Genomic DNA, 13,256 nt, shown 5'->3' on the forward strand with positions numbered 1-13,256 from the left:
AAGAATGGAAGGGGAGAAAGAGCGGGAAAGGGGAGGGTTGGGGGTGGGAGGGAAGTCATGGTGGGGGGAGCCAATGTAATCCATAAACTGTACTTTGGAAATCTATATTGATTAAATAAAAGTTTTTTTTAACTTTTATTTAATGAATATAAATTTCCAAAGTATGGCTTATGGATTACAATGGCTCCCCCCCCATAACGTCCCTCCCACCCGCAACCCTCCCCTTTCCCATTCCCTCTCCCCTTCCATTCACATCAAGATTCATTTTCGATTCTCTTTATATACAGAAGATCAGTTTAGCATACATTAAGTAAAGATTTCAACAGTTTGCTCCCACACAGAAACATAAAGTGAAAAATAATAGATGATTTTTTAAATGATGATGAAATCAGATCAGACCTATTGTCATGTTTAATCCCAGCGAGAGTCAAGTTGGGAATTGCTAATTTCTTCTTTTTTTTTTTAACAGAAGATCAGTTTAGTATACATTAAGTAAAGATTTCAACAGTTTGCACCCCATAGAAACACAAAGTGAAATATACTGTTTGAGTACTCGTTATAGCATTAAGCCTCAATGTACAGCACATTAAGGACAGAGATCCTACATGAGGAGTAAGTGCACAGTGACTCCTGTTGTTGACTTTACAAATTGACACTCCTGTTTATGGCATCAGTAATCTCCCTATGCTCCAGTCATGAGTTTCCAAGGCTATGGAAGCCCCTTGAGTTCTCCAACTCTTATCTTGTTTAGACAAGGTCATAGTCAAAGTGGAGGTTCTCTCCTCCCTTCAGAGAAAGGTACCTCCTTCTTTGTTTTTGTTTTTTTTTTTTTTTTTTTTTTTTGACAGGCAGAGTGGACAGTGAGAGAGAGAGAGAGAGACAGAGAGAAAGGTCTTCCTTTGCCGTTGGTTCACCCTCCAATGGCCGCCGCTGCAGCCAGCGCACCGCGCTGATCCGATGGCAGGAGCCAGGATCCAGGTGCTTTTCCTGGTCTCCCATGGGGTGCAGGGCCCAAGCACCTGGGCCATCCTCCACTGCACTCCCTGGCCACAGCAGAGAGCTGGCCTGGAAGAGGGGCAACCGGGACAGAATCCGGCACCCCGACCGGGACTAGAACCCGGTGTGCCGGCGCCGCAAGGTGGAGGATTAGCCTATTGAGCCACGGCGCCGGCTCTCCTTCTTTGAAGACCTGTTCTTTCCACTGGGATCTCACTCACAGAGATCTTTCATTTAGGTTTTGTTTTTTTTTGCCAGAGTGTCTTGGCTTTCCATGCCTAAATACTCTCATGGGCTTTTCAGCCAGATCGGAATGCCTTTAGGGCTGATTCTGAGGCTGGAGTGCTGTTTAGGACATCTGCCATTCTATGAGTCTGCTGAGTATCTCGCTTCCCATGTTGGATCACTCTCCCCTTTATATATCCTATCGGTTAGTATTAGCAGGTACTAGACTTGTTTATGTGCTCCCTTTGACTCTTAGTCCTTTCATTATGATCAATTGTGAACTGAAATTGATCACTTGGACTAGTGAGATGGCATTGGTACATGCCACCTTGATGGGATTAAATTGGAGTCCCCTGGTATGTTTTTTTTTTTTTTTTTTTTTTTTTTTTTTGACAGGCAGAGTGGACAGTGAGAGAGAGAGACAGAGAGAAAGGTCTTCCTTTGCCATTGGTTCACCCTCCAATGGCGGCCGCGGCCGGCGCACTGCAGCCGGCGCACCACGCTGATCCTATGGCCAGGAGCCAGGAGCCAGGTGCTTTTCCTGGTCTCCCATGGGGTGCAGGGCCCAAGTACTTGGGCCATCCTCCACTGCACTCCCTGGCCACAGCAGAGAGCTGGCCTGGAAGAGGGGCAACCGGGACAGAATCCGGCGCCCCAACCGGGACTAGAACCCGGTGTACTGGCGCCGCTAGGCGGAGGATTAGCCTAGTGAGCCACGGCGCCGGCCCCCTGGTATGTTTCTAACTCTACCATTTGGGGCAAGTCAGCTTGAGCATGTCCCAAATTGTACATCTCTTCTCTCTCTTATCCCCACTCTTATGTTTAACAGGGATCACATTTCAGTTAAATTTCAACACTTAAGAATAACTGTGTATTGATTAAATAAAAGTGTTAAAAAAAGCAATTCTCTACACTTTTTTCAGGTCTCAATTGTTTTCAGAAGTTATCTCACAATTGTGTAATTATAATTCCAATTTATCATATGGACTTTGTCATAAATTGTAAGGAAAATATTTAAAAATGATTTTGATGACTTCACAGTAGATATATTTGCCAGCTGTTTCCTTGATAATGTTACTAATAAATCACCTCAAAACTTGAAAAAAAAAATCTCATGCATGTGATTGGATATATCAGTAGTTTATTGGTTTCACTGAGCAGTGATCTGTGGTGTGCCATACTGCTACTATTTTAGTCACTCATTTGTTGATGGATATCTAGATGGTTTCTGGTTTGGGGCTGTTAGGAATAACACTACTCATTCTTTTTGTGGGTATAGGTTTTTATGTCTCTGGAGTGAATATCTGGGTATGGAGTTGCTAGGCACAAGTTAATTATATAAATACACTTAGCTTTATAAGGAACACTCAAATAGCTTTCCAAAGGGGTTATGTCACTTTATACTCAAGCAGTCCACCTCTCCTCCATTACTTGATATTGTTTCCATGTTTAATTTTAGCCATTAAGGCAAATATGCAGTGAGTGGCATCACAGGCTTTTACTTTGCATTTTCTTAACAACATATGATTTGAGTATCTTTTCATATGCATGTCGGCCCTTTGGTTATCCTTTTGGGAAACATCTTTTTCAGTTTTTGGCCCATTTTTTATAGTTCTCTTTTTATTAGGACTTTTGGAATTTTTTATATATTCTCAATGCAATTTCTTTGTCAGACACGTGTATTGCAAATGTTTTCTCCCAGACTGGCCTGCTTTGATATTTGTTTGCTAGTGTCTTTTAATGGGCAAGTGTTGGAGAATGAAGTTCTTAATTTAAATCAGTTCAACCATTTTTTTTTTCCTTTATAGGTTAGTGTTTTTTATAGCCTAGGAAATCTCTTCCTACCCCAAGTTCACAAAGATATTCTAGGTTTTCCTCAGGAACCATAAATTTTGATGCTTCAGTCAGTGTTCCACTTAAAAGTTTTTTTAAAGATTTTATTTATTTATCTGAGAGGCAGAGTTATAGACAGTGAGAGGCAGAGAGAGAAAGAAAGGTCTTTCATCCACTGGTTCATTCCCCAAATGGCTGCAATGGCCAGAGTTGAGCCAATCTGAAGCCAGGAGCCAGGAGCTTTTTCCTGGTCTCCCAAGCGGGTGCAGGGGCCCAAGCACTTGGGCCATCTTCTTCTGCTTTAGCGGGGAGCTGGATCGGAAGTGGAGCAGCTGGGACTCAAACTGGTTCCCATATGGGATGCCGGCACTGCAGGTGGAGGATTAACCTACTGTACCACAGTACTGGCCCCAAAATTACTTCTTGTGTATGACAATGAAGCAGGGGTTGAGGCTCACCATTTTCATGTGTTTATCCAATTGTTCCAGCCCAAGTTGTTGAAAACTTTTTAATATCCTCATTGAATTGCCTTGGTACCCTTGTTTAAAAACCATTTGACAATATACAAGGGTACTTCAAAAAGTTCAAACAATGGAATTAAAAATATAACTTTATTTGGTACAAAAAAACTTTAAGATTTATTTATTTATTGGAAAGACAGTGACAGAAAAAAGGAGAGATGAGTGGGGTATAAGAGGGAGAGCTTCCATTCACTGGCCCACTCCCAAGTGCCAGCAATGGCAAGGGCTGGGCCAGGCTGAAGCCAGGAGCCTGGAATTCCATTCAGGTCTCCCATGTGAGTATCAGAAACCCAGGGACCCAGGGACCCAAGTACTTTGGTCATCATTTACTGCCTTCCCAGGAACATTAGCAGGAAGCTGAATGGGCAGCAGAGTGGCCAGGTCTCAAACTGTTAGTCTGGTATGGGATGCAGGAGTCCCAAGCATAAGCTTAACCTGCTATACCACAATGCCTGCCCCAGTGCAAAAATCTTCAGAAGTCCATGCATATAGGGGTATTCAAAAAGTTCATTAAAATGGCCGGCACCATGGCTCACTTGGCTAATCCTCCGCCTGCGGGCCGGCACCCCAGGTTCTAGTCTCGGTTGGGGCGCCAGGTACTAGTCCCGGTTGCTCCTCTTCTAGTCCAGCTCTCTGCTGTGGCCCGGGAGGGCAGTGGAGGATGGCCCAAGTGCTTGGGTCCCTGCACCTGCATGGGAGACCTGGAGGAAGCACCGGCACAGTGCTGGCCATAGCAGCCATTAGGGGAGTGAACCAATGGAAGGAAGACCTTTTTCTCTGTCTCTCTCTCACTGTCTATAACTCTCTCTGTGTCTCTCTCTCACTAACTCTGCCTGTCCAAAAAAAAAAAAAAAAAAAAAAAAAAACCTCTCTCTCTCTCTCTAAAAAAAATGTATATTTTAATGCATGGATTTTAATTTGGGGGGGGACACTAAAATAAACTTGACTTGGGGCAGGCATTTGGTATAGCAGTGGTATAGCCACCACTGGGACACCCATATCCCATACCAGAGTGTCTGGATTTGAGTCCCAGCTTTGATTCTGATTCCAGCTTCCTGCTAATGTACACCCTACGAGGCAGCAGGTAATGGCTCAGTTAACTGGGTTCCTGTCAACCACATGGGAGACCTGAGTTGAGTTCCTGGCTTCTGACTTTGGCCTGGCCCAGTCCCAGCTGTGTGAGCATTTGGGAAGCAAACCATTCAATGTGAGCTCACTCTCTCTCGCCCTCTCTCTTACTGTCTCTCTCTGCCTTTCAAATAAATAAATAAACAAAACTTTAAATAAACTTACTTATAATTCCATTTCCACAGACTTTCTGAAGTCCCTCATCTTTGTGGTTCTCTGACCTCTGTTCTGTTCTATTGACCTCTGTGAGGATGTGGGCAGTACCACACTGTTTTGACTGTTTTAGTGCCTTAATATGTTTTGAAATAAATGTAAGTCCTTCAACTTTGTTCCTCTTTTATGGAATTCTTTTAACTGTTCAGGGAATTTGCATTTCCATGTAAATTTTAATAGCAAGTTGTCAGCTTCAGTCTGCTGTGATTTTGTTGGGACTGTATTGAATCTGCAGAATAATTTGAACAAGAATTGGTTGTTAACAATACGGAGGCTTCTAGTCTCTAACTCCATTTATTTGTATTTGTATATAAATGAGGCTATTCTGTGTGGTATTTTTTATTTGGATTTACAATTTCTTTTTTACTATGAAATACACTGAGTTGTTTTTAGAACTTAATGGCTTTATTAAGGTGCAATTTACATAAAAATCATCCATTTTTAGTCTGAAGCTCAGTGTGTTTTAATGTAAATATAAACGGTTGTGAAACTGTATCATAATCCAGCTTCAGAACCTGGCCATCTGTCCACAAAGCTCCCTAGTGCCCCTTTGCAGTCAGGCTCCTCTCCCTGTCCAGGTCCATGTAGCCATTGATTTCCTTTCTGTCTGTTTAATTTGCTTTCTGGAAATGTCATATAAATAGAATCATGTAACGTCTAATCTTGTATGTCTGGCATTTTTAACCTGGCATAGTATTTTTGATTTTCATCTGTAGTGTTCCAGTAGCTCACTCTTTTTTATTGCTGCATAGTGTATGGATATACCACATTTTGTTTATTCGTTCATCAGTGAGTGGACATTTGGATATTCCCTGTTTGGGGCTTTTGTAACTATTGCTACTACTAACATTAGTGTACAAAATTGTGTGTGGGTGTATGTTTTCATTTCTCTTACATATATGTAGAGTAGAATTGCTAGATCATACAGTGACTCTGTTTTATAGTATGAGGAATTGCTGGATTTTTTCCAGAGTGTGTATGTCACTTTGTATTTCCTTCAGCAGTACATAGGGTTCTGATTTCTCTACATCCTTAATCAACGCTTTTTATTATCTGACTTTTTACTGTAGGCACCGTCATGGGTGTGCAGTAGTATTTCATTTTGGTTTTCATTTGCATGTTTCTAATGACTCATGTTGTCAGGCAACCTTTCATGTGGTTATTGGCTATTTGTGTATCTATTCACATCCTGTGTGCTCATTTTAAATTGAGGGAAAATATTCACAGTATTAAATCAGCTGCCTTAAAGTATGCAAGTACTCTGTCTGGTTCCAAAATATTTTCATCACTCCATAAGGAAACACCATATACCCTAAGCAGTCACTCCCCATTCTCCCAACCTCAGCCCCTGGTAACCATGAATTCATTTGCCTTTCTGAGGATTTACCTATTTGGAATTTCATAAAAATGAAATCACTCAACATGAGACCTTTTTTGTGTTTCTTCTTATACTGAGCATAATATTTCTGAGGCTCATCCATGTTGTAGCACATGTCAGTACTTTGTTCTTTTTTGTGATTGAGAAATAAGCTGTCTTTGTTTATCCGTCCATCAGGTGATGGGAATTTGGGTTATTTCTGCATTTCAGCAATTGTGAATAGTATTCCTGTGAGCATTCGTGTGTAACTAGTTCTCTGAATAGCTGTTTTCAGTTCTTTGGGATATATATTTAGGAACGGAATTGTTGAGTCATATGCTGAATTTGTGTTTAACTTTCTGAGGAACCACCAAGCTGTATTTCAAAGTATTTTGCCCACTTTTAAAAATCTGTTTCTTTTTATTATTGACTTGTAGTAATTCTTTATATATTCTAAATACAAGTGTCCCTTACAGTATACATAGTTTGCAAATATTTTCTTCCATTCTGTGGATTGTTTACTTTCTTAATCATGTCGTTTGATGGATAAGTTTTGAATATTTGCAGTATCCATGTTTATCTTTTCTTTTTTGCATATGTTTTAATAAACTATTTCCTATTCCAAGACCACAAAAATTTATACCTATGTTTTTTCTAAGAGTTTTATAGTTTTGACTCTTGTGTATACATCTATCCTGAGTTAATTGTGTATGAGATAAAGAAAGGATCCAACTTTATGCTTTTCCATGTAGAAATATAACTGTACTAGCATCATTTATTGAAAACATAATTCTTCCCACTGAATGGTCTTAGGCCCTTGTTGAAAATCAATTGTTAGTAAATATGAGTGTTTATTTCTGGACTCTCATTTTATCCCATTGATCTGTATGCCTGTTCTTATGCCGAGATCACACTGTGTTAATTACTTTATCTTTGTTGTAAGTTTAAATCAAGATATTTGAGTCTGTTAACTTTTGTTTTTCTGTAAGATTGTTTTGGCTTTTCTTAATCCTTTGCATTTTGTTATATGTTTTTAGGATCAGCTTGTCAGTTGCCCATCTCTGCAAGGAAGTCAACCATGTTTTTTATAGAATTCAATCTGTATATCAATTTGGTGGGAGGGTGTGAATTGCCACCTTAATATCTGATCCATGAACAAGCAAGATCTTTCCATTTATGTTGGTCTTTAGTTTCTTTTTTTTTTTTTTTTTTTTTTTTTGACAGGCAGAGTGGACAGTGAGAGAGAGAGACAGAGAGAAAGGTCTTCCTTTGCCGTTGGTTCACCCTCCAATGGCTGCCGCGGCCAGCGCACTGTGGCTGGCGCATCACGCTGATCCGATGGCAGGAGCCAGGTGCTTCTCCTGGTCTCCCTTGGGGTGCAGGGCCCAAGCACTTGGGCCATCCTCCACTGCACTCCCTTTTTGACAATATTGTGTATCTTCTGAGTACACATTTTACTTTCTTGAAATTGTAAATTTTTTTAATTGTCAGTTGTTTTCTAGTTCCTTATTTTCTGGTACATAGAAATACAATTTATTTTTTCAGTATTGATCTTAATCCTGAAACCTTGCTAAGTTTGTCTGTTTGTTCTAGTTTCTTTATAGATTTTCTAGCTTTTTTTAGGGTTTTCTATGTAAACGATAATGTCATCTACAGTTCAGACATGGTCACCTTTTGCTATCAAATACTTATGCTTTTTATTTCTGATTTTTTTTTGTTACTCAGTTGCACCAGCTAGGAATTCTAGTATGATGGTAAATGAGAGTTATTAGTACCCACAGTCTTCTTCCTGATCATAGGAGGAAAGTATTCAGCCATCATTAAGTATGATATAGGCTATATGTGTGTGTGTTTGTGTGTGTGTATTTAAAAAGATGCACTTATTTATTTGAAAAGCAGAATGACAGAGAGATTGTTTGTGCACTGATACGCTCCCAAATGCCCTCAATAGGCTGAGCTAGGACCGGCTGAAGCCAGGAACCCGAAATTTCATCCAGTCGCCCATGTGGGTGGCAATGTCCCAAGTACTTAGACCATCATCTACTACCTTCCCAGGTGCATTAGCAGGAAGCTGGATCAGAAACAGAGTAGCTGGAACTCAGATCAGCATCACCTTAACCTTCTGAGCCACAAAGCCCACCCTAAACTATAAGTCTGCTTGTAGCCATCCTAGAGTTTTCATACAGGACCCTAACTGACTAAAATCAAGAAGCACCAAGGTTAAGCCTGGGACTTTCAGTAGAAAGAGATGACCTTTGATATTTCTTCTCAACATGTCCAGGCCTGTGGCAGAAACCCAGCCACATTAGAACAAACAAAGAGGAAACCGTGGTCGGAAAAAGCATCTAGGGGCCGGTGTACTGCAGGCCAGGAGGGTCTCGGAAAATGCAGTGTCACCAGGACAGTCTGTCCATTTCATGACTCCCGTTTTCACCTGTTGATTTCAGTCTCCGCACATTCCCCCACCACCTCTCACTACTTTTTGCCAAAGATGTAAACAGCAGCAGGCTTAAGGCCATAACCAACTTAGCCACCTAGCAAAAAGAAGGAGCTTCACTTTTCAATTATTCTGGAACACATTCTCTGAATTCTGTTTGGAATGCCTTGGGTCACTTGGCCATCCCAGAGCCAGTCACTGGCCAAGGGAATAGAATGCCCTGATTGGTCTGGCCTGAGCCATAAGCCATGCCTCCTTGGAACCAGGCTATAGTGTCAGCCCCTACCCTAGTCTGATGGGCTTAGAAGGGGAGGGGCAGTTTCCCAAGTCAAAAGCAAAGTGTTGTAACCAGAAAATGAAGAAATGAGTCCAGCCAGGCATAAATCCCAGGTGCCCACACCCTGCTACAGGAGACCTATCTGCTCCAGGTCTGGCATTACTGCTGCACCTCCTCCAGCCTCAGTTTCCCCGTCTGTAGCACGAGGTGATGAGCTCTGCCCTTCTTGACCCTATCTGAAAGGTCCAGTGAAGCAGTGGGTTAGAAAGCTGCCCACACTGTCGAGTGTGGTGCGCACAGGAAGGAGGGACTACAAGCGTGAGTACTAAGTAGCTATTCTTACCCATCTCCCCTCTTCTGTCTCCCTCACAGAGCACCTGAAGAAGCCACTTGAAGACTACATGGCCCTTTTCCCTAGCGTGAGGATTCTCCGAACCAAGAAACGGGAGGGGCTGATAAGGACCCGGATGTTGGGGGCCTCAGTGGCAATTGGAGATGTCATCACATTCTTGGACTCACACTGTGAGGCTAACGTCAACTGGCTGCCCCCCTTGCTTGGTAAGGGAGCTCCTCCTGTTCTGAGGGAGGTGGCTTGGAATCAGCCAACTGTGCCATTGGCCCTGGGCTTTGTTGGGGAGTCTACAAGCCTTCCCCCTGTGTGCTTGAGAGCATGCCACAGAGCAGCAGATGCCATGGGGCACGGGTGGGATCCAGAGGTTCCGAAATGTTCACAGAGACCTTAGACGTGGAGTCAGTCCTGCCTCTTCACTTCCCAAACAAGGAAACACAGAGAGGGGAAGAGACTTGGGCACGGTCGCCACAGCACCATAATGTCTAGTTTCATGACTGCCTCCCTCTGATGACTTAAAGTCTTGCTGGAGAGCAAACCAGAGCCATCTGCTGCCAGGAGACAATGCAGAGGGCGTCATCGTGTCGACCTGGAGTAGTGACTGCTGATTGCACTGCTCCTCTGAACCACACCAGGCCTCACCAAGGCATGCAAGATTGAAAGGATCCCCTTTTCATAGTAAAAGAAACTGGAGTCAGATATTGAGTGACTCACTTGTCCCCTTGGGCCTTAAGCTTCAAAGTCACCATCTGTGTGGCCCAAAAAGTCTACTGTCTGTCACAATTCCACATGCCTCCCAAATTCATTTCCTCTTAGACAAGAGTGGCTGTCAGGTGCCAGGGAAGGGCTGTAAATAGAGGGCAGCCTGACCCAGGAGTCACCCACCCTAGCCTTGGGGATGGAGGGAAACAGGAATGCTGGGTGCTGGGCCTGGGTGCCTCACAGCTGGTGAGAGACCAGGCATGAATCCTGAGGAGTGCCATTTTGATGAAGGCAGTTAGCTGGTGCTGTCAGGCAGACATCAGACAGGAAATGTTCCATTGAGACTAGAAGTCAGGTCAGGGCCAGGGCCAAGGCTGGAGGCAGATGGGGGAAGAATTACCAATCTAGAGAGCAACCATGAACCCCACAGAGAGCTTAGGGAGCAAAGAGGACTGCAGTTTAGGGCAAACTTGGACAGATAATGAGAGACCTCTGAAAATCTTGCAGTGTGCTGAGCCCCACCTGGAGTTTCTGATCCAGGAGGTCTAGAGTGGACCTCTATTGTGGGGAGCACCAGCACCCTTACTTCTTCTCCTGGATCCACATGAGACGTTGTTATGAGATGATGTGTTTCTGACCCCCAGATTCCAGGATCTCACTGGGTTAGGCAAGGATTAGACTGTCTGGTAAACTGTTTATTTAAACTAAGAGTTCTTCTGCATCTGTCTCTCATTACTGAAAGAGAAAAACAAAAAGGAAGAAGTCCCACCATAAATTGCCTAGTTTATAGTCCTGAAGGAACAGCCCATTTGTAGGGTCATTCAGTGACTCATAAAAGGAATGAAGTGGCAGGACACAAAGCTGAGCTTATAGTTTAAATAGCCCTTAACTCTGTTTCTATGGAAATACATGAGGGCAGTTGTCATAATATGCAGACGTGCATGTAAGAAACATGCTCCCCCCCTTATTTTACTTTTTCCAACAGAAATGTGACAGTGGTATAGATTTCAAAGTCTGTCCCTGCTAATATCAGCAGTTGATGGAGCACATCGTGGCTTTTGTCTGTGAAACCATTAACATCGCCATCTGCAGCTCCCTCTGCCTTTAGAGATGAGACATTTCTGAGCCTGAGAAGGATTCACACTTCCCCCCAAAGAACACCCAGTATTGGCCATCATTCTATCATCATCATCATCATCACCATCAACATGGCTTTGCTGGTCCCTTAACATCTTAAGCCAGGTCCACATTGGAATTTGACTGTTAAAAAGCAGGCAGGCCAGCCCTGATAGCCACATTTTGCAAATGACAAAAATGAGAAGCAAAGAAAATTAAGGAGCTGCTGCTCACCCTTTCAGATCCTGCTTCTGAGCCTCTTTGCAGAATCCTGGTCCAGGCTGGTCCCGTGCCAGAGGCTGTGCTAGGCATCTTAGCTCCTTTATCCTGTGCAATCCTCAAAGAGACCCCATGACATAGGTGCTCTCTGCCTCCATTTTCTTTTCATTTTTTAAAAATTTATTTTGCTTATTTATCTATAAAAGGCAGAGAGATCTTCTGTCCATTGGTTCATTCCCCAAATGCCCAAATCAATTGGGGCTGGGCCAGGCCAAAGTCAGGAGCCTACAACTCATTCTGGGCCCCCCACGTGGGTGGCAGAGACCCAAATACTTGAACCATCACCTACTACCTCCAAGGGTGTGCAGCAGTAGGAAGCTGAGCAGGGACTTAAACCCAGGGACTCCAATATCAGATGCAGGCTTCCCAAGTGGTGCCTGCCCCTCTTGCTTGATTTTCTTCATGAGGAAACCAAAGCTCAGAGTATAAGGTTATACTGCTGATAAGTGACAAACCAGGATTTGAACCTGTGCATTCTGTCCTCAAGTGAAGTCGGCATCATAGCACGGTACCCTCTGGTTCTACTTGACTCCATGCCACCAGTCTCCAACAGCAGCCAGCAAAGCACTGTGCCCTCAGCCCCAGCACTCCTTGGATGTAAAATCAGCCAAATGTTCATGAACAATGGGAAGGAAGGCCCTTCAGAGCTAGACAGCGTGGGAGAGACAGAGAGAGAGGTCTTCCATCCACTGGTTTGCTCCCCAAATGGCTGCAATGGCCAGTACTGGACCAGGCTGAAGCAGGAGCTTTATCCTGTCTCCTACATGGGTGTAGGGGCCCAACCACTTGGGCCATCTTCCACTGCCTTTCCCAGGCCATTAGCATGGAGCTGGATTGGAAGTGGAGCAGCCAGGACACGAACCAGCACCCATGTGGGATGCTGGCATCACAGGTGGTAGCATTACCTGCTATGACACAATGCTGGCTCCAAGAAGACTCTTAAACTCATCAAGAATCCCCATGGGTGAGGCATACATTTGGCCTAGCAGATATGATACCTACATCTCATATCAGAGTGCTTGGGTTTGAGTCCCAGTTCTTCTCCAGAGCCCAGCTGTCTGCTAATTAATGTGCTACCAGAGAAGCAGCGAATAATGGCTCAAGTAACTGGATTCTTGCCACCCATGTGTGAGACCTGGATTGAGTGTCCTGCTTCCAGCTTTGACCTGGTTCATCTCCAGCCAGTGCGAACATTTGTTGAGTAAACCAGAAAATGAGAGCACTCACTCTGGTTTTCAAATAAATAAATATAAGAGAAAGAATCCCCAGAGGACCTGTCTTCTTGGGGTAGGGCAGGTTTGGTGTTTTTTTGTTGTTGTTTTTTGTTTTTGTTTTGACAGGCAGAGTTAGACAGTGAGAGAGAGAGAGATAGAGAGAAAGGTCTTCCTTTTTCCATTGGTTCACCCCCCAGATGGCCACTACGGCCGGTGCTCGGCGTCGACCCAAAGCCAGGAGCCAGGTGCTTCCTCTCGGTCTCCCATGCGGGTGCAGGACCCAAGCACTTGGGCCATCCTCCACTGCCCTCCCGGGCCACAGCAGAGAGCTGGACTGGAAGAGGAGCCACCAGGACAGAATCCAGCACCCCAACCAGGACTAGAACCCGGGGTGCCAGCTCCACAGGCGGAGGATTAGCCAAGTGAGCCGCGGCACCGGCCAGGTTTGGCGGTTTTTAAACCTACCTTGGCAGTGTCTGGCACTGCTGGCCCCCAAGCCACACTTGGTGATACATTACTGGAAACTGCACTTATTAAACTTTTTTTTTTTTTTTTACCATCTCAATTTAGTGCACAAAGGCACACATGCATTGCAGTGTCACTGAAACA

The 13,256-nt window shown here is 43.9% G+C and overlaps 1 protein-coding gene across 2 annotated transcripts in view; it reads left to right on the forward strand.

Moving 5' to 3' along the window:
• Positions 1 to 13,256, forward strand: part of GALNT10 (polypeptide N-acetylgalactosaminyltransferase 10) — a 256,674-nt gene that overhangs the window by 196,061 nt on the left and 47,357 nt on the right. For both annotated transcript variants that reach the window (XM_002710328.5, XM_008255295.4), the window contains exon 5: positions 9,360 to 9,545. In XM_002710328.5, the coding sequence (XP_002710374.2) occupies positions 9,360 to 9,545 (186 nt within the window). The remainder of the gene's footprint in view (positions 1 to 9,359; positions 9,546 to 13,256) is intronic.

Source organism: Oryctolagus cuniculus, chromosome 6 (assembly GCF_964237555.1).
Source record: "Oryctolagus cuniculus chromosome 6, mOryCun1.1, whole genome shotgun sequence".
NCBI classification, from domain to species: Eukaryota; Metazoa; Chordata; class Mammalia; order Lagomorpha; family Leporidae; genus Oryctolagus; species Oryctolagus cuniculus.